This window comes from Plutella xylostella, chromosome 28 (assembly GCF_932276165.1).
Source record: "Plutella xylostella chromosome 28, ilPluXylo3.1, whole genome shotgun sequence".
Lineage (NCBI taxonomy): Eukaryota > Metazoa > Arthropoda > Insecta > Lepidoptera > Plutellidae > Plutella > Plutella xylostella.
In genome coordinates, this window is record NC_064008.1 from 7,438,291 (window position 1) to 7,461,470 (window position 23,180).

At 36.5% G+C, this 23,180-nt stretch overlaps 1 protein-coding gene and 1 long non-coding RNA gene across 2 annotated transcripts in view; one reads left to right on the forward strand and one right to left on the reverse strand.

Annotated features, from left to right (window-relative positions):
• The window catches only part of LOC105389795 (Down syndrome cell adhesion molecule-like protein Dscam2), an 81,600-nt gene extending 68,604 nt beyond the window's left edge, over positions 1-12,996 (forward strand). Inside the window, exons 29-32 of the mRNA XM_048631219.1 lie at positions 465-625; positions 1,718-1,837; positions 10,484-10,561; positions 12,759-12,996. Of these exons, the coding sequence (XP_048487176.1) occupies positions 465-625; positions 1,718-1,837; positions 10,484-10,561; positions 12,759-12,787 (388 nt within the window). The 3' untranslated portion in view covers positions 12,788-12,996. The remainder of the gene's footprint in view (positions 1-464; positions 626-1,717; positions 1,838-10,483; positions 10,562-12,758) is intronic.
• Positions 6,015-6,295, reverse strand: LOC125490852. The gene is made up of 2 exons (XR_007267927.1): positions 6,230-6,295; positions 6,015-6,082 (listed from the first exon to the last, which is right to left on the reverse strand). It is a non-coding gene; the product is annotated as an uncharacterized LOC125490852 (long non-coding RNA).
• Positions 12,997-23,180: the final 10,184 nt, after the last annotated feature.

A 23,180-nucleotide genomic window follows, 5' to 3' on the forward strand; every position in this document is an offset into this window, starting at 1 on the left:
GCTGTTTCCCCGGCACTTCTTTTCAACGTCGCTCCCTATCATAAAAGTCTCATCAAACTTTTCCTATTTAAACTGTGGAAGTGCTAAATCTACGCTAACCACATACTCAACAAGATACAGCTCTTCATGTGAATAAAGAAAAAGTTTTAACTCTTCAAACTTTTGCATTTGCCCGACTCGGTAGCTCGATCCGTATAAAGTTTGAAAAACGTCCGTGCCAGTTTCTAGGCTTCAAAAAATGCAATGCCTTTAGCTTTAGTGCATTCTGGCAATCCGTGCTCAACTTGTGTGTAGGAATTTATTTTAGTTCAGACAAGCTGTGTTTGAATGAATAATTAAAATCATTATTTGAAATATCCAAGTTATTATTACATTTTAATTTTATTAATACGTTTGCGTGATTTGCGGTGACTAATGTGAGCTTTTCTCCATGTCCAAAATGACCTCTCCATCTCTCTCTCTAGACAAAGCTACTCGTCGCAGTATCGTCACTCCATAGCCGATGACGTGAAGTCTCGCAATGAGAGCATCGCATCGCAAGCCGGCGACAGTCAGAAGGACAGATACGGTCCTGCACAGAGGATCTACACATCGCCGGTCCACGTGAGGAAGGCTAGTAAAAATGGTGAGCATTAATTCTTTAGAAACTGTATGTAATCTTTGGTCTTATGTTCAGTTACATCAAACACTACTGATGGTCACTTCAATTGGATTGAGTAATACATAGAAAATGGAAGGCTTTTTCGAAAGTGAAGCATAAATTTTGTGCCTCATTGATGAATGGCATCGATTCATAGTGTTTGTCAGTAAGCCTCACACTCAGAGTTTTCCGAAAAATCTTGCAAAGGTCTACATTATTATAAAAATGATAGTTATTAGAGCCTTTATAACCATATATTTTGCTGTTTAGGTAGTTTTGTATTTATGGATAGGTAATAAAGTGTTCTCTTTATACTCAATAAAAGATCAGTCTTGATCCTCGTTATCGTTTTTCCGCAGCTAACCACATAAAAAGCATTATCAATCTCAATCTTTTAAAACTTCTCGAGCGAACAAAATTAACTTTGACGCTTCGGGGTTATCGGCTGAAAAAACATCGGATAGAACTCTCTCGGGTTAGAGTTTTTGAATATCACTTTTTCTCTTTAATCTATCTTGTTTAGTGATGAGGTGACTTTGTCACTGTTCCATCTCAATTTGGAGTATGTTCTTGATACTTAGTAATATATTTGTTATCAGAAGGGTGAATTTTAATTACCCTCTTAAAAAGTGACAGTATTTTTTTTAGCTTTGTATAAAATAAGTCAGGGTCTATACGAGTTCATACGAACGAACGCAAACTTGTGAATCAGGTATGTTTTATGCAGTTGTAGGTAAATATACGATATTACACAAGGCTTAATCAGTATTTACCTACAACAACCTAAAACGCGATCCATAAGAGGCTTGATTAACAAATATGATTTATGATGTTCTTAATAATTGATATACTTGCTACTCTTTATTGCACATAAAACAACACAAATAAAGGTAAAATAAAGTGCAATCGGTGACTGTATTAATAAAAGTAATCCTCTATAGTCTATACTCTATACCTTCTATATAAGCGAAAAAGTAGGTAGGTACTTTTTTACCAAATCATAAGAGCAAAAGAAATAGAAAAATTTAAATAGGTAATTCATAAACAAGAGCTAAAGTTTCTTATGTTTTCTGACAGAAATGTTCGAGATAAGTCCGTACGCGGAGTTCGCGCTCGGGTTCCGTACATTCGAGCACGTGGAGAACCAGGACCTGCCCATGCCGAGCCGGCTGCCCAGCCGACCCCGGTTTGATACAGGTTTGTCGCCATTTCTACTTCTTTTTGATCTTCTTCTTTCTAGTCCTTTACTTATTTAGGGTCGCGCCATTTTACCTTATCCTCTGTCATATCCCCATTCACCCCACACTCTTTCATATTATCTTTCACACAATCAAGCCACATCGTTCTTGGTATTCCGCTCTAACGCCTTGTGTCCGTACGCGGAGTTCGCGCTCGGGTTCCGTACATTCGAGCACGTAGAGAACCAGGACCTGCCCATGCCGAGCTGGCTGCCCAGCCGACCGCGGTTTGATACAGGTTTGTCATCATTTCTTCCTCTTCTTCTTTACAGACACTTTATTGCTTACAAAAACATACACAGACAAAAATACAAAGTAAGAAAAAGTTAGTACATAAAGACGGGCTTATTGCCAACAAGCAATTCCTTCCAGCCAACCCTTGGTTGAAGGAGAACTACGGTAAATAGACGAAACATTTTTATCTTCTTCTTATAGTGCCTCTCCATTATTGGAGGTTGGCAGTCAGCTCTTTGCAGCGCTCTCTATTCCTGGCTGCTACATACCATAATAATGGGCAAAGTGGAAGGAAAGAGAAGGCCTGGAAGCAGAAAATTGACATGGCTGTGCAACATCAAAGAGTGGACCGGTGTAAAAACCGTGGAAGAATTATTTAAAACATTTTTATACAATAATAAAATAGTAAATGCAGACATAGACAATAATATATAGCTAAACATGTCCAAAATATACCTAAAAACTAGAATTAATTTCTTCTTCTACATCTTCTTATTCCTAGCCTTTTCCTTATTTAGGATCGGCTTTGTGCGTCATGGCGCGCTATTTTACCCTATCCTCTGTCATATCCCCATCATCATCATTCACTTCAAACTCTTTACAGCTCTAACATAATATTTCAACCTCTTTTCATAACTGTAGTCTTCTTCTTCTTCCTTGCCTTATCCTTATTTAGGGTCGGCTTTGTTGGTCATGTCACGCCATTTTCATAACTGTAGTCCCCAATTTAATTTCTTTACTCTCCCATATTTTTACACTTTCATTAGCTATGCAGTATGCCCAGCAAAAGAAAGCAATATTTCTCCATGAATATGCCGAAAGTCACTAACGACCGCCACAGAATTTTGTGCAGCTTCATCATTGACTATGCATGCAAAAAGTGTAATTTATTCATACCCTGGTAGGTACCGAATCTTCTTAACCTGTCGGGAATATAGTTTCAAATGCCGGCAGTAAATTTCGTTGCGAGAAACTGTCCCATAATTCACGTGAACCCTTGCCATCCGCGTGCTGAGTCTAAACATCTAGACGTTTCGGAAACATTCCGAATGGAACGGAAAGATATATTTTAGGTTTTTTAGTTGAAATGTGTATTAGTTTCCTGCGGAATACGGGGTTTTCTTGGGGAAAGGTTATATTTACGAGTGCGCAAAACATATTTTACGTAGGTATTTACAGTAGTTTTCTCTTGGTTTTATGAAGGTATATTTAGCTTTAAGAAGCTTTTGCAAATTTACATCTGAAGCCGACGATAAATATTACAGGGAGATACAATAACGTAAACTACTATTTTGAAACCAACTTAAAAAAAACTTCGGAATCCAACACTAAAAGTCGCATAAAATTAGAACGGCTTTGCCAAATTTGATAAAATATGGGTGAGGATACTCGGGCATAATATTGGGTAAAATTTACATATCACCCAAAAAAAGACAAAAATCTGTTCAGCTGTTTGTTAGCTACGCTACCATAGATAGGTCCACACGGACACACACACATATATGTATAACTGTAGATATTGTGAATCTGGACCATACATACGTCATGATTATCATACTCATTAAAAAAAATACGTAACACCCATACCCAGATTCTTTTAAACATACCAAAATACATTTTTCTTTTTAAATGTTGACCTAAAAACTCAACAATGAAAATTGTTAACAGTCTTCACAAAATGTCGCCATTCATTGGCGAACGCCATCGTTTCCATTCAGTGAAGTCTATGGAGGGTTACTCTATACTGACGAAAAACGAACGAACGGGAGCTGTCGCGCAAACGGCACATTTAAGAGGAGAGTATACCTTCGCGATTCTAGCGAAATAGGTATTTAGGAAAACATTTGCTATCGCTTGTGCTCTAATGCCCCGGGCACGGGTGCGATGGAGATGCACTGCAGTACGCGACCGACAATACGTACTTTTCTTGTTGAAATTCTGGTTTCGGGAGGAAACGTTTTACACTAACTAAATATCAACCAATCTCTTTGATTTTGATGTCAATCGCTTCAGCATAATATATTCTAGGTCTATAGCTTTCGCTTAAAAAAAATACATTGTTATTGTTCAACAAACGGCTTTATTTAACACACGAAAATTACGTAATTTGAGGTGCCTATAAGTTTGAATCTATAGAAAATTTAGAAAAAATAAAAAGCTATAAACCTAGTTATACCTTGTGTCAATAACATACTAAAAAATCATGGAGATTGGATAATATTAAGATGTAGTACAGGGGTCGGCAAGTAGTTTTAGGTGGAGTCCGGATATTGGTCGAAATTTTTTTAAAGGTCCAGAAAAAAAACTGATAATAATTGAGTAAGTACAGCTATTTATTACTAAAATTAGTGAGAAAAATAGTATCGGCGGCCTTGAGCCATGTTTTTATAGTTTGATTCTCGTGAAGAACAGCTAATTCGAAGAGTGTCTTCTAAGTGAGCGTCTGTTAATCTCAATAAATATTTGTTTTTCAAGAAATTCAGAAAATTTTAAAATTAAATAACTTCGCAGCAAGGACTTGTGTTTGGCAGACACATCTGTCCATACGGCGGCTGCAGCGGTAGCTTTCCCATCTCTGCAAAGTCTTGGAACCTTGTGGCGAATTCGTTGCTAATATAAAAAAATATGTAAACATTGCAATGTCTTCTTCAGAGTTCTCCTCATTATAATTATTATGGTCATCGGAGAAGCTATAAGTACCTATGAACAGAGCGCGCGCGACGACTCGACGGTGCGGGCGGCGCGGCCGCGCGATGTTTTTGATCGATATCGATGTTGTAAAACAGATTAATTAGATTAGGTAGGTACTATGTTAGATTGGTTCAAAATATTACAATAATATTCAAAGTATTTATGTATACTTGACATGCCTACATTACAATATTTGGCGGTCCGAGGTTCAACCTTTCGCGGTCCGCAAACGGACCGCGGTCCGCCTGTCGCTGACCGATGATGTAGTAAAACGTTTTCTCTTTTTTTATGGAGGAGCAAGTGCTATACTCTCCTCTTAATACAACAAAAACGCAGCAGCGGCAGCGCTCCGAAACTTCATAGAGTGACCCCTCTGCCCCGGAAACAGTCCCAACTGCGGAAACCTGTGTCGGCCATAAATTAACAGTCCGGGACAGTCCCATATTTCAGCGTGACGTATGCTCACAACATTTAGAATATGTTTAGGTTTAATGAGAGTAGCTGTTGTTGGTTGATTGGGATGAGTGAATTGATCGATGTATTCATTACCGGCTGTGCCGCTTGTAGTTAATTATGGTTTTTGTTGCATAAAATACCTCTTTTAACCCCCGCACCGAATAGGTTATTTATAAGTTTATGGCATCATATTTACTACATAAGTATAGTGCCACAATCTTATCTGTTCCGGTGGCGACGTCACCGTGATCGAAGCCAGTGATGCCATCGATTAAATTTTGCCTATTTCTGGTTTAAACGACAATGCATTTCTGCTATTACCTATTTTTATAATTAGGTACATTCATAAGTATAGATAAATCAAAATATAGGGTCGATAGTAAATGAAAGAGGATATAACATATCAAACGACATTTGTTGTATAAAAAATTTGTCCACGGCGAACAGAAACAAAATTAGTTCTGATATACTTAAGACATTAAATCAAGATTTTACAATGATATAGGTAATATCTGTGGGTCGTGGGAATAACGAGATAGATAGACTTAAAAAAAAACTATTAAGTAATTAATTATTATTTATTTATTTATGAACACATTATTATTTTCATTTTCTAAAGTAACAAGAAACAAGAGCATAAAATTAAAAGAAATTCAGACAATGTACAAAGGCTAATTGCCAAAAACCAATTTCTTCCAGCCAACCCTTGATACTCGTGGTGGAAAAAGAAGATGATGACATTATTTCGTCTAAAATCACTGCAGGTGCGAGAAATTATTCTTGGTATACTGCCTAAGGTATAGGTTCGCAGCTTCACTCACACCTGTAATCAAAGAAAAATAAAGATTAAATACTTTCATCACGACCCATCCCGTCCCCACTGCTGGGGTACGGGTCTCTCGGGAAAATATTAATAAAATTACATGTGAGTATATGGGTAAAATTATTCGTCATATTTGGCAACACTAACCTGTAACCGCTGCAACTCGTTCTTCCAATTTTTCAAACGGAATTAAAGGCGCCTGAATACGTTATCCTTCTTGCATAAAAGCCAATATATCTAGTATTACTTTTCTTGCATCACTTTTCAGCGCTTTTGGCATTATTACACCCAGAAAATCACAAAACAAATTAAATAACGTAGCGTCAGCCTCTTCGCAGAAATTGACAACTCAAATAACGCACAGAGTATGAAATGACGTTTGACAATGACGTCTCGTTAGTACACATTTTGACCACCGGAACAGATAAGATTGTGGCACTATAGTCAGCGATTGACGTCTATCTGATTGATTAATCTATAATTTTAATATTACAGGCTCTATCTAGCTTGAGGTTGGATGGTTGTGTGTGAGATATCCCCATCATTATATTATTATTATAGTGGTCTGGACAGGCCTCACGCTACGTTTGCTAGTATGTAATATCAGCCTTCATTAAATATTCTAACCATCCATACGTCTGTTAGATATCCAATTTGCCAGATTAGGCCGAGACACCGTTTGCATATTTTACACTAACAATTAATTCTGATTGATTATCTGATTGAATTATGAACTTATCTAAGCAGTTTGAATTGCTGATCTTGGTAATTGAATTTATCGTGTTGACGTTTAGTCAACGGTCATGCTTGTTAAATGATTAATTTTGAATATGTTATACCTAGATATTAGATAGGCAGCATCTAGTGATGCTTATGTATTCTGACTATCATTTTCAAAAAGATAGGCTTGGATTATAATATCAGGAAGACAGTTATTTTTTGGAAATGTATAAAAATATAAAATCTAAAATCCTTCGTAAAGTCCGACTTTACTCAGACTTAAACTTTGCTATAGAAACTAATGTCAATAAATAAAATATTAAGTTTATTTTATCTGAAACTTAAGTCGAACTTTCAAACATTGCAAAGTAGGTATCAAAAGGCAGCGTTTCTTTCAAGACTTTAAATATTTTTAATTAAACACTACGCTAAATTGTGTTCACCCTCTTTTTTGTTTCGGAACGCTTCCGTTTTTCCAATCTGGCACCAACTTTGTGCCCTCAATTCTCGCAATACGGTGGCCATTATTCACAAAGCAACGCCGGACAGTCCTGAGTCAGTAGTGTGACCACACTGGCCGCTGTCGCGCGGACATTTCCCCGAATTTATTACCAACTGTCGGAGTGTTTCGCCGAAACTCCGAATGTATCCTAAACTAGCGTTGGGCGAGCAAATTCGGACTCTAGCTTCATGCACTGCTGTCGCTTTTCGACTATTTATGTCGATTCGGAAATGCAAGTGTATGTTCCGACACATGTTACATAGGTAATGAAACTTTGTTTTTAGTACTGCAAGGCTCAGTTTTGAATGTTTCACATTTAGTTGCTGTTGTTTCAGAAAAGTTTTCTCATAGCCTGCTGTGTAGTAGGTATTATTGCGATTTTAACTCTAAGTAGGGCATTTTTGAGCACAGTTTTCAAAGTTACTCTCTACGTCTACAAAGGAATTGTAGTGATTTTTAGTGTCGTCTTTTTATAGTTTTCCGAGCTACCTATTTTTATTGGCATTCTAAATCTTTTACAATCGCACAAATGCTTACATTCCGATCTTGATTAACCTTTTGCGTATTCAATAGCCGCGTTATCGACCAAATGTGTCTGATTTCAAGAGATTCAATCGGTTAAAAGATTAAAATATATCTGCCTTATTCTCCTTAACAAATACAAATTACAATTAGCAAAATCCATTCCCCCTTTGTCAATCACTTTAAACCCTATCAACCTGAAATATACCGTATCATTTGAAAAGTTAGGCACTTTATCCTTCAACAGCTTTTAGGGATTAAATTCCCTATTCTTCGAATGCTCTGAGACCATCAGCATCAGGACTGCAGGGTCACTCTATATGGCGAAAAACTAAGTTTCAGATCGCTGCTGCGCGATCCACGACTCTATCTCGTTGTGTGAAACGTGCCGATTGCATGACAGCTCTCGTTCGTTTGTTTTTTGTCAGTGTAGAGTAACCTTCCGGGACTGGTGACAGCTACTTCGTCTCAATTTCGGATCAACATTAATCTTGATCCGTTTAATGTTGAAATAAATGACTTTCTTTTCGTTTCGTTTACTATTCAGTTGCTTTTTTCCAGTTCTGTAGCACAAAGATAAGCGGATGGTACCTAGTTTAAAAATAATATTTATCGACCTTAACCATTAGTTAGAAAAGTTATGAATGAGTTGTTTTAGTTCTAAAAATGCACAAACTTTCCCTGAAACTAAAGAATCATCACTATCCGAATTATTAATCTCTATTATATTCTATTCTTATACCTACAGACTAGACCTCAGTGATGGGAACACCCAAATATTCCGAAAAACTTTTTTCCGAATTTGAAAACACCGAATATGTAATTTACGAAATATTGCAATACCGATTTTTTTAAATGCCGAATTCTAAAAATCACGTATATTATAATTTCGAATATTATAATCACGAAGATTTGTTATTACGATTGTCAAATACACGAACGTTAAAAAATACGATTACTTAAGCATACGAAAAACAAAATACCGATTTATTAAAATCACGAAAAATTCAAATCCCGATCGAAAATGTGATAATTCGTGATTTTGACAAAAAAACCGTAAACGTCTTAAAAACCTTAGACCCAAAACCTAAAGATAGGTGCGACAACGAGCAAAGCGAGGAGGAGCGTGTTAGGTGCACATAGATATCGAAAAACAAAGCGGAGCGCAGCGAAGCGGAGCGGAGCGTTTCAAATATAGAGCAAAACAATTGCTCGGAATTTTATGGTGTTTAACCTTAAAAACCTTAGGACCTAAACCTAAAAATAGGTGCGACGACGAGCAAAGCGAGGAGGAGCGTGTTAGGTGCACATAGATATCGAAAAACAAAGCGGAGCGCAGCGAAGCGGAGCGGAGCGTTTCACATAATATAGCTTAAAAAATATTGTTCAATTGTACCTACATGGATTATGCTATTAATAAACACACTGTTCTTAATAACTATTTCTTGTTAACTAAGATACATTCGGGAATTTGTATTTTCGGAATATTAAAACTTCGGGATTCGTAATTTTAACAATTCGTTATAATAAAACGTCGTACTTTTAAAACATCGAAATAATAATATTCGGAAAATTGACTTTCGTCATTTTAATAAATATGTTGTTTGAAATTTCGTTTATTTACTATTCGTGATTTTCGTTATTCGGAAACTTGAAATTCGGGATTGTGAATTATTCGGAACTATGAAATTCGTAATTTTAAAAATCGTTATTTTCATATTCGTAAAAAAGTAATTCGGATTTCTGTAGTGTACCCCTCAGTGATATCACTGACAAGTGACAACCTCCTCTAGTGAAGTATCGCCTATTCCAGATATCTGCTTTTGGCATAGAAGTAATAAGTACTTACGTTGTACGTATTGTGCTTATTACTTCCATGGCTTTTGGTCAATAATTTCATCACGGTGATAAACTCTACCTTAGAAAGTCTATCTTTTGTATTTGCCACCGACATGATAAGGAGAACATGGAGCAACAGCAATATGTCTTTACGCTGAAATACGCCTTTAAACTTTCCATTTATCTAAATACGATAGCTTTAATTTTTTCACCCAAATTCCCAGTTGAACTGTTTGACTGTACCATCTCGGATTAAGATTGAAGATTTTAGATACCAATCTGTTATTGTCAAGGGACTTGCTTTGTGAAAAACCAATTGTGAACGCTTTGGCTTCACATTTTTCATTTTCTCTTTCGCGTTCTGTGTCGATGTTTTTATCGATATCTGGTTTTGGTTGGGATTTTTTTATTTATGTGTCTCTATCAGCTTGAGTTATGATAGTACATGAAAGAATCAAATGTATCTTGTACCTGTGTCTTCACCACAAGGACATATAGGAAGGATAGATATGGATATAATAAATATAGAAACCTACTGTTTGGCACATCTGCCGACGGTGATGACATCTTAGTAAGGTGGCCAGTTGTTGAAAAAGAACATTCTTATTATCAATGTAAAAATCAGATTGATATGGCAATAGTTAACACATTGGCTTTCGATATTGTGTATACCTATATACCTAACGCATTTTTAATTTCTTTGGGTTGAAGAAAGTTGTGTTAATAATGGATAATTATTTATCTTATCTTGTTGGAGCCCTGTCAGAGAGTTATGAATACTGATAAATTAAATTAATTTGTGTTTATATTGTTCACAGAAACTAGTTTCCAAACGCGTTCAGAGTCTGATGATAGTGACAGCACGTGTAAAGGAGCCATGTCAGCACCACAAAGACGTGAGTATATAGCAATGATATTACCTTTAAGGTCACAGCACATACAGGGTATTGCAAAAAGGATATACTATGCCGAATCCTACATGGGCAGCGTGTTATATCAAAGCCCGGTAACAAAAACTTAGACAGTATTTAACAGTTGTTTAGCACTGTCGAACGTCTACAAAACCTGTCAAATTTGGGTTTGAACAGTTGTTAAACAGTGTTTAATGTTTTTGTGGTAGTACAGAGAATGTCTAAATTCGCAAAAAAAAATACTCATTTTTATGAAACACAAAGTTTTTATTATGAAAAAACTTTGTTGGCCACGTGACTTTTTACTATTAAGAATAATATATTTTTTGCGAATTTCGTCATTCTGATTTCATTTTCGGGCTCAGATATAACAGGCTGCACCGTATGTTTCGGCTTAGTACACATACGCTTTTGGCAACACCATGTATATTTGCAAGGTAAGTGGCGCTCTTATTACTTTTAAGAAAAATAAATCTGCATAGCCACTAATACTTATTTAGTTTTATAAAGCTTCGAATACAAAGCTTAGAATACACAAACCTTGTAAAATTGTTGTGGCTACGGCATATCCATTTTAAAGATACTTACAAGACTTGCTATATTAATTATAAACTTTATAAAACAGCAGTAGCAAGAATTTACATAACTCGTAAAATTCATAATAATATTCACCAAAACCTACTTACAAACAAATTGATGTAATAAAAGAGGCAATCACCAATAATTATTCGATCAATAGCCGACTAATGGCTGTACTAGAACTGTTATTGGGGCACTTGGCAGCAGCAGAGCGCCGCACAGTGGGTCGAATGTATGGGAGATGTAGGACATACAGGTTTAAAGAAAAAGCAATATTATGTAAAACTAAAATTGCATTCGTATTCTGTACTATTTAATGCCTTCATGACTTCTTAATAATATCGGGAATTATTTGAGAAAATGTGTTTCTTTTGTATGAAAATGACTGTACCAAGTTCTCAAGTGTACTCTCCTTACCGAATCCGGCCTGTCTGATTCATCATCACGAAACAAGGCTGAAATAAAATAATAATAATAATAATAATATGTGGGGACATTTCACACACGGCCATCCGACCCCAAGCTAGGTAGAACCTGTGTTATGGGTGTCGGACAGCTGATATATCTACACAAATACATAGATAGATAGATATTAAATATAAATATCAACACCCAAGACCCGAGAACAAATATCTGTGTTTAAACAAATATCTGCCCCAGCCGGGAATCGAACCCGGGACCTTCGGTTCAGTAGTCAGGGTCACTAACCACTACGCCATTCGGTCGTCGTAGTATACGAATAGTAGAATACGAATGAATTTTTAGTTTTTCATAATACACTCACGGGCAATGAAAAGGTTCCACTGAGAAAAACACCAAATTACTCCTAAACGGATGAGACCCTTACCTTAATGACGCCTTCTGCAACATTGAAGTACATTTATCAGAGCATCAGGATATTACCAACTAAAAACTATTTTGTTAAAATTTTAAATTAAATATTTGAAAGAAATGGGTTCTTCATTTCATGGGTTCAGCTTTTGGTGTCGGAATTTTGAGAGTGGAATGTTTTCATTGCCCGTGAGTATATTACCTAGTTTTTATTAAAACCTCTATGTCCAACGCGTCTCCCATACATTCAACCCACTGTGCGCCGGCTCGCCGCTAATTGACAATGTATTACCGATGCTGGCGGCATGTGCTATCGTATTTTCGTCAATATTGTCTGCAGGAAATGTGCGACGCAATTTATTGGTATTTTACTTAGAAGTTAATTCGATAGGCTCTGGAATACATAATAATAAATCTGTAAATTTAACTGGGTAGAGTTTTCCGAAATTGATTAATAAAATTTATCAATCTTAGCATGACCATAATGCACCGTTATTCCAATTCCCTCAATTAAAAAAAATACTATATTCAGATTCAGCGTCCAATCCACATTGTCACTTGACTATAATTTATGTTGTCCCCACAAAATAGTATATAGGTAGTTACGGTTTTGGAATAAGGTTGCGATAATATTTATTTTAAGGGTTTTTTTTTACCATAGGTATTGTATTTTTCTTCTTATATTAAGAGCTACGCATTTGTCGGTCGGTCTACCATATAACTTAAAAAAAATATATTTGTTTTTTTATAAAATTTGGTTTATTTTCCACAGGACACTGCCGGACACCACATCACAGATAACAACGGAAATAGACATCAAACTTTTATTAAATTTATAAACTGTGTACCTTTTTAAAACGTACAATACCTACCTACCTACAATAATAATTTTGATAAACTTACCTACATTCCTTCTTTTGATTACGCAAATGCATATCAAAAATGTTTCGATCAAGTGTATCCATAAACTGGTACCACATTTGTATCATTTCCAGTATCAGAAGGGGTATCACGAATAATACAAAAAAACGTATCTAATCTATACTCTTTCCATTATATCCAAATCCCAAACATACATATTTGATGACTGCAAAGGAAAACCAACTTTACTTACCAGACATAAGAAAACCTCTAAAATACAATAATATAGTGGAAGCTCTATACCTATCTAACAATTACCAAGTAATTTGTATCAAATTCAATACATTATGAATCTGAAAATCGTTGTCAAAACAAGTTTGCGATAGGGGGGAGGGGGCATAATATGCCCATTCATATTATATTATGATAATTAATGAACAATAGGTTGACGTAAATAAAATTTGACACATTTTTGCGTTTAGGCGCACCCTAGACGATCAATCATATTGCGCAATATTAAAGATTGTGCAATATAATTGATCGTCTAGGCTTAATATTGAAGATTGCGCAAACGTCATTTGGGTACAAAACCCAATTCAATCTGATTGAACAATACCTATATTGCACAATATGATTATAGGTCTAGGGTGCGCCTATCTATCATACAGGATGCGATACGAATTCTTGATACAGAGAAATAATACAAATGTGAATCCAGCTATAATAAACAATAAAACTTGAGGTGTATACTATACACCAACTAAATGGAAAAAATAATAAGCAAAAAATGTTACACTGAAATGTAATAATTTTGGGTTATATACATACATCTCTAAAGATATTTATAATTATTATTGTTATTAAAAGACTGATATAAAAGAAAACACTTCTTGGCATGCCAAATATTACTGTGTTCTGTTTGTATGTAATGCTCTATGTAATAGTGGTTCTTGTAAAAATATTGTCGGAATATCAATAAATGTTTAAGAATTTATTTGTCTACTTTATTCATGTTTCGCTCCTTTATTAATAGTGTATTTAAGACACAAGATGTCCATTCGGGCAAAAAAATTGATTTTAATAATTTCAAACTAGCTACATAATATACAATAGTACTTATAAACGTTGCCTGTTTAAAATGAGATTAACGAAGGAACTCATAGCTTCCTGTTTTAAAAAAGGTATTTTATGTTTTATCATTGGTTCATTTTTTGGTGCCATAATAACCTAGATCCAACAATTTGAAGTGCAAGGAAGAAGACTCTTCGAGTCACGAGTGTATGTGGTCGACTGTAGCCTAATCTTGATCACCCCTGTCGGTAACGTTAGAAACTAATAAAACGCAACAAACTCCAGTGAACCGCCTATCGAATTACTCTACTGAGACTAGAGTAGAAAATATTCGAGGTTAGTGAGCTCTTCATCTTAAAGTCACTACTTTATTATTTTTTTATTCATCTGAATTTTTCTTTATTCTCTAGAGGTTCTTATGCCTACTAGCTTACTAGCAGCAAGATAAATGTTCTCAATATGATTGAAAAGACTCTCAGGCAATCCATCACTTTGACAAGAAATACTCATGCATAAGCTGCTTTACCGTGGATATGTCACGTCTTTATCGATCGATAGAGATTCTGTATAAGGTTATCTGTACGAAAAACTTTTCCTAGACGGTGCATAATATTATAATATACTTATTAAAATAGTTAAGTTTTGGGATTTCGTTAGACCCACGGTTATTTCTAGGTGTCAAAACTGGATAATACACAGAGTAAGTACCTACATTTATCAAACATCTAGAACATAACAACACTATCAAAACATAATTATGATCTAAGTACCTACCCACAGTCCATCTATAAATCTAAACAGTCACGAAAACGGAAATGGATATTAACTGAATAGGTAGTTCAGCCGGTATTTAAGAGATCCATAATTTAAGCACGAATCTGTTAAAAAGAGATTATATGCAAGTACTTACCTATTTAATATGAATGTAGATACCTACCTAACTGTAAATCATAAAAAAGTATTTGCAAAAACGCACTGTTTATTTTCATTACTTTATGGACTGTAAGGTGAAGCACTAGTTTTCTTGCAAAGTATTTTTATTGTTGTTAAACCAGTCATAACTCAACGTCACATAAATCTTAATTATGAAAAGTTTCCGTCTGTTGTTACACTTCCGTCTTCACTCCAGTGTCTTCCGACGAGCTCTTTGTTTAAACATCTTGAAACGACTTGAAAACAAAAGTAATCTATTAAAGTATTTTTCTTTACGGTTTGCTAGAGGAAAATATAAATTGTATATATCTAATGATAATTTAGAGGTAAGTAGGTACCTACAATATTAAATTAAAATAAATCCAGAAGGATATTCATGAAAGTTAAAAGAAAAACGTTGTCACAACACACATGGATATTTGATCCCAAATGATCCAGTCCTTGCAATATCTACACAGATACATCAAGCATACAAATTTTATTACGTCATCATTATGTTGTTGGGCCTATCTCAGCTTTTGCAACATCCAGTCTTGCTTATCCAATTTACACGGGAGCTAGGCTGGCTGAGCTGAAATAAGGGGGATATGTACATCGGTTCCACTTATGAGAGCCACTTACAGAAGCTGCACCTCCCCTCAGAATATAATACAAATATAGGTGATATTATTCTGTATAGAAATCAAATCGTTTATTTTTCGACGTAGAATTACTTGTCAAAAGTCATAAATCTACCACCATTTAGACAACATTCAGGCAAGAAAGAGAAGTACTCATCCCACACAAAGCTAACATTTGGGTTGAGATCTGAACTCGGGACCTTTGGAAAAGCATGACAATGTTTCTGTCGATTTCACCATGGTTCGGTCCAGTTTCTTCCATGGTGGAATGAAAAAGGCGGCAAAATAAGCTCCATTCGATTTATAGGTGGCTCAAAGTAATGAAACTGAATAATGTATGGGTGTGTACAGTCGGAGCCAACGTATCTATAATGTATTTTTTCTTACTTGTCGTAGATTTTGAGCAATCTTGGAGTGTCTTTTTATTTGAATTAATTTAAAAACTAAGTTATAAAATAAAACATAATGACAAATGAAATACTTACAAGGAAAAAATAATTGATTTCGTAATTAAACCATTCATTGTGACTGTACTTTATTTGTTTAATAGTAATTTATATAAAAAGACGACCGAATGGCGTAGTGGTTAGTGACCCTGACTACTGAGCCGATGGTCCCGGGTTCGATTCCCGGCTGGGGCAGATATTTGTTTAAACACAGATATTTGTTCTCGGGTCTTGGATGTGCCCGTAAAATGGCAATAGGCCCGCCCCCTATTACATTGGGACTAACATAACACTCTGGCGAAAAGTGGGTGCAGCAATGCACCTCTGCCTACCCCGCAAGGGAGTACATTAGTACAAGGCGTGAGTGCGTGTTTTTTGTTTTTATATAAAAAGACACACAAAGATTGTTTACCTTTTTCGTCAAATAAGAATGAATACAGTATCAATGTTGTATGTATGTACGAAGACATGAATGGATGGTGTAGTGGTTAATCACCCTGACTGCCGAAGGTCCCGGGTTCAATTCCCGGCTGGGGAAATATTTGTTTCATCAGTTAGATGTAATAATGGTCCTATACCCATATTACAGGCTCTTTGTAAGATCTCCCACATAATGATTATAGGTATGTAGCTATGTAGGTAAGTATATGTTAGTTAATTATAGGCCCAATTACTTAGCAATGCAACTCGTATCTGATGAGTTATCTTCTCCTCAAAGATAGATGCTAGGATTAGAATCTTGTATACAATAAACTCGTTAAGCCTCGTTAAGCCTAGTCAGAGGCCTCCGGGCGGCTTGAAAACATCTGACAGTCGGGTTGCCCACTTACCCGACAACTCTCTCAGCACAAGCTTGCTTGTGTTGGCGTCCACCAACCCGCACTAGGCCAGCGTGGTGGACTAGGCCTTAAACCCTTCCTTCATTGGAAAGAGACCCGTGCCGCTGCAGTGGGGACGTATGTGTCGTGATGATGATGACGATGATACAATAAACTCGGAAGCAATCAAAAAGTTCCACCTACCTGCGAGAGTGATGTATATTGTATATACCAATTTTATATTTCACCAGCATTAACAACGCCTGGAAGAGCTTCTGGTCCATGAAAGATCTTATGAAGGGCACTCTCCCTCTAACACTCAAACGCCAACTCATCGACATGTGTACTCGTATACTGCCTGTCCTATCCTACGGCGCACAGACTTGGTCTCTGACCGAACATCAGAAACCCAAACTCAAGGTTTGCCAAAGAGCGATGGAGCGTACTATACTTGGTGTACGAAGGATTGACCGAATCCGGAACACCACGCTACGCTCCTCGACTCGTATAACTTATGTGGGCGCACAGACTGCGAAGCTGAAGTGGGCCTGGGCATGGGCAGGCCACGTCTGTCGCATGCACCCGGACCGGTGGGCCAGAATTGTCACCAGGTGCCCAATGATGGACGTCGGCGCCGCGGAAGACCCAGACGGAGATGGCGGGACGACCTCGACAGGTTTTTACCTCAATGGCCGAAGGAGGCACAAGATCGGGACCGGTGGTCAATTTATAAGGAGGCCTTTGCCCAGCAGTAAGACACCAACCAGGCTACTTAAAAAAAATGTTTCACCAGCACTATAACTACAATTTGTTTCTGAAATATTATTATGTTTACTGGGCCAAAATCACTATCATCACTGGCCACATTTATGTTTATTTTGTCTGATAGCAATGTATTCTATTCAGTTGAATAATTTAATTACAAAATTCCGTTGCGCTACAAATGTACTGCAAAATGATTCAGCTCGTTTTTTTTGAATTTACCTTTACTTTTACGATTGTGAGCATACCTGAATACGTTGACGGGATGGCGTAGTGGTTAGTGACTCTGACTGCTGTACCGAGGGTCCCGGGTTTGGTCCCCGGCTTGGACAGATATTGTTTAAAGATATATAGAGTAGAAAATCTACTCCGTTTCCTATGCGACAGACTCATGTTACATCGTTCTGTCTCTCTTCGTGTCAGGGACTAAGGTCGCCTTATAAGCGGCCGAAAACCAGCGCTGTGGCCCACACCACATGCTGAGCAGGTGCCTTTTTGACGGTCTGTACAGCACCTTTTGTGTTATTGTTTTGTTTTGTATTGTATTATTTTCTGTATTTTTAGTTGTTGTTGTCAGTGTGACAAATAAATGTAGGTATTTTTACTATTCGGCCGTCATCGCCATTTATGCTTCTTTATTCACTGGCGTAATACGATGCGTCCTCCACTGTACGAGATCTCGATACACACACGGTGAACGCGAACATCAAATTAGGTTTTCATGAACGCGCTAAGGTAAAGAATTAATGTGCGATTCAATGAATATTCGATCGCTGCTCGATATTGCTCGTTTTGATGTCTTCGAGCAACTTCGTTTGGAATTTTATACATTATACAACCGATAACCACCAATCAAAGGTTGGCTGGTAGAAATCGCTTTTTAGCAATAAGTCCGCCTTTGTGCGCAAATTATTAGCTATTTTTTTAAAATGCTTCTGTGTAAAATTTGTTTTTTTATATGCAATAAAGTATAAATATAAAATAAATATAAAAATATAAATAAATAAATTTTACTGCCTTTCTGTTTTGGGCAGAAGGTAAGGTTTTAATACATAACCTCAATAATCCAGCGCCAAAACCCCCGACATTCTACACTATGGGCAATACCACAAAAACTTAGGCAGTATTTAACAAGTGTTTAGCGCTGTCAAAACGCCTACAAAATCTGTAACATTTCGTTTTAAACACTTGTTAAACAGTGTTTAAAGTACAGTTGCATAACAGCAAGTTGCATAACTTTTGAAATGCTGAACTAATTTTCATCAAAGATAGCGGAACACTCGAGGTAACATTACAGACCTATGACCCTGAAAACAAAACGAATATCAGTAGATGGTTTACGTGATGCATAATTTTCCATGCCGATAAATACAAAGTATGATGAGTATTTACGCAGTAGATATAAGTTTTGTGTTTTCAATTAAGGAGTTTAAGTACAATAATACCACGTGCTCATACGGTGATGGAAAACATCATGAGGAAACCTGCACATCTAGATTCTAGATCTAGATGTGTATGGTAACGGTAAGTGCATTGTACTTATTCCAAAAACGGCGATATGGTTCGCAACCTATCACGTGAGTACAAATGTGCTGCGAAAAGAGGGCTTGCTCGCTTGTGAGCCACCTCTGACTACTTCGGGGATAACAGACGTGAGTTATGTATGTATATTACTTTTGTATTTAGTTACCTACATACTTAATTACTCTTCATTGCAATTTCATTAAGCAAATAGCAAATTTAATGGAAAATAATATGTATTGTGGTTTTGTCGTAATGCCATAGCCAGGGCTAGTTGTGGTCTGGGATGCTGGTTTACAGAGATACTGGCTAACTCTATGTAATTTAAATTAGCTTAGCATATAGGTACAATTACAATTTAAATAACCCTCGATGAAAAAGTGCTGGTGTTATAAGTTTTACGTGAATGTAAATGTATCTGTCTGTGGTAGCGTAGCTCCCGAACGGCTGAACTGATTTTCGATTTGATTTTTTGGGTCATAGGTAATGTTACCCAGAGTGTTCATAGCCAATTTTATCGAAGGTTTTTAGTGTTGAATGTTGAGGGTTATGGTACCTGGTGTTACACAAACAAGTAGGTACGCACGAATTTTCAAAAGTCGTTGAACAAAAGTTGCTTAGAATGACTCCCTGAGGCATCCCCTTTCATCTATATGCTATGCTTCTTTTAGGGACGGTGGGTGAAGATAAACCTTAATTCTACGTTTTATAATAAGGGGAACTGTTTTAATTTTATTGAATATCCAGAATCCAGATGCAATTAAAGGCTTAATTAATGTATCAATAATGGTCTTATTGAAGCACCAACAGTAATATAAGGTGTATGTGTGTATGTACACATGACTGTGTTATCTGATTTCAGTATTGTGTTTCAATATAATTCGTAATTAGCAATTTGTATCAGATATAAGTATATCGGTAGCCAATCAATTATCTAGTGCTATAGTAATAATGACTTCTCCTAAAACTATGAAGTCATTTTTGCAAGCAAAAAAAATATAAAAATTAAAAACATGCATAACATAACTCTAAGGCCCTGTTCCACAATGTCTGGTTAGTGGCTACTTGTCAGATAAAATACATGCTGTCACTGTCAAAAAAATAATAACAGAGGGTGACAGCATGTGTTTTATCTGACAAGTAGCCACTAACCAGACATTGTGGAACAGGGCCTAAATAATATTCTGTTCCCTTTAATAATAAAGAATAACTCTAAGTTTCTAGCATGTCTTTAAACTTCACAATTCTAGTACTTATAGAGATTCTACCATTTCTATCTCTAAAAAAATACTTCATAACAGCTGGCTTAAAGCTATCTAAGAGCTAACTAAGCACAAAATAAACCGCCATTAAGTGATATCAAATAGGCCCCTTTATCGAGTATACTGGAATGACTTTGCTTTGATTACTTTCTGCTCTGAGCGGCTTTAGTTGCATTATTGAGATACTTGGCCGGTACCATGATATGGCTCTGCGATAGCTTAGCGACAGTTTTCGAGTTTAGGTACGGGTTGCTGCGTTGGTAGAGGTATTGACTTGTTACTATTGATATTGTGTTTGCTTAAATTATAGCGGTTTTATTAATAAACACAATGTTATACTGTACTTTACACGAATGCATGCAGACACTAACACTAGTCCACCAACCCGTAGGTACTAGGCCAGCGTGGTGGAAGGAGACCCGTGCTCCAGCAGTGGGGACGTGATGGGTCGTGATGATGCAGACACTAAAGTCTGCTTTAAATCTCAGAAAATAAATCGATAGATTCCGATCGGTTCATCAACAGTCGATTTGTCCCGCGATTAAGTGACGTATCGTTCTATTGGCAGGACAATCGACCGTTTATGAACCGTTCAGAATCTGTTAATTCAGTATCTGAGATTAACAAACAGACTTTATTTGTGATACTACCCAGCAATGTACACAGCTATAATGTGGCAAGTTACTTGGCGACCCTCCTTGCGGGGTGAAAGAAGTGGCGGGGGCGAGGTAGCACGACATGCTACACACGTAGAAAAGTGTGCCCGGATTAATCTCGCGATAGCTTGTAACTATTTCTGACGTAAGTAAAATTTTATTCTATGAGTGTTCCCGTAAATGTCATATTTAGCTTAAAATTTATAGTTTGACAGCATTAAAATTTGGATGTTTACCTTCAGAATATCTACCAATTTGAATTTATTTATGTAAAAGTGTTTTATTTTATAAATCAATTTCCATGTCACTTTCATGTTCACTCTCTGTTTGAACTTGTTCATCGTCGTCGTCATCCTGATCTTCATCATCGTTTTCAATTATAAATCTAAGACAAAAACCAAAAAACATTATACCTACTTTGAAGTATAATGTACTAGAGTACGCAGTCATATTAGTTCAGTGTACACCTATAATATTTTATGTTTAATTTACATTAAATTATAAATAAACAATAACATACCTGTCCAATACATCGTCAAATACTCTATCAGATTTATAATATTCGTCTTAATTTTTTATGACATGGTCGTCACAATTTCTCCACTTTTCAGGCGAATAATTAGAGAAAAGCAACTCTAAGTTTTTTATCTCTTTATCTAAGTTAGAGTCAATCGACGTTCTTGCGAGCTCGCCTTTCACGTACCGCCACATAAGTTCAATAGGATTTAATTCCGGGTGGTATGGGGGTAGGCGAAGCACGATATGACCATTTTCTTTCAAAATTTCATCAATTTTGTAATTTTTCTCTGTGTTTTGCTCATTAATTACTTTCATTAAATCACATAAATTTTGGTTGCTTTCCTAGTTACAAGAACTGACAACTGACGCACTGTCATATGGACTCTTCGTCTTTGTTATTTACTTTTTCGTATCTGACTGCGCAGTACCAACCTTTAGCCGCGTAGCATGACTGATCCGGTACGCTGTTCTACAAGAAGCCCCTATATTGAGACATTATACGATTTGTTGTTTTTAACGTTATTTTGTTGACGAATTATAGATACCTAATAATAATATAATACTGAAATACTGAAATACTGAAATACTGAAATACTCATTTATTCATAAATCAATAATTTATAAGTCAAAGGAAAAATATATGGTACTTATATGAGTACGTATTACAAAAAATGTCACAGTAAAAAAAGCATCATTCACATTATATTTCAATGTCAAATTAATAAATTCATACTATCAATGTCAAATAAATTAAATTAATACAGTATTATTGATAGATGTCAAGTTAATTACAATTAATACAATTTATCGCCATAATAATAATAAATATAATAAATCAATATAGGTACAATATTTGTACGAAAATATATCAAATCAAGGAATGGCTTTCACAGTCTGAAAGTATTCGTTAGTTGTATAGCATGCCATACCAACCAGTAGCTTTTTTAACTTAGAAATGAATATGGACTCACTAGGCACACTTTTTATTTCGTCAGGGAGAGAGTTGTACACCTTGGGAACAAGAGTAAGGAGACACTTGTCAGCTTTGGTGAACCTCCTAGCAGGTATACAAAGTTGATCGCGACGCCGGGTGTTAATATTGTGCGTGTCTTTTTTTTTGCTAAATTGTGGCAGATTACGCCACGCGTACTTAGCGATTTCTAATATGTACAGCGAGGGAAGCGTTAAGATGTTGTATTTCTTGAAAAGCTCCTTCGCTGAAAAGTCCCAGGGTACACCGGCAATTATTCTTATGGCACGTTTCTGCATCCTTAGTGCGCTTTCGCAGTCTGCTGCGTCTCCCCACAAGTCTAGTCCGTAAATAAGTATGGAGTGAAAGTAACCGTAGTAGGCTTTTTTTAAATTATCAGTTGTTAGAGATGGGGCCAACCTAGACAGAGCAAAGCACGCAGATGAGAGCCTAGTGCAGGTGATGTCGATGTGCGGCGCCCACGTGAGGCCGGCGTCGATGGTGAAGCCCAGGTAGCGGACCTGGTCCACCTGCGGCACCACCACCCCGTCACAAACTACGTTCAGCTCGTGTCCCCTAGTTTTTCGTAGTTGGAAGTGCATAACCTTTGTTTTTTCAACATTCAGTAGCATTCCGTTGGCGGAAAACCAATGAGCTAGACAGCCAGTGACACGCCTGAGTTTAGATTTTAGCTGGTCGAAGTCATCGGCAGCTACTATTACACATGTGTCATCTGCGAACAGAACGTATTCAGC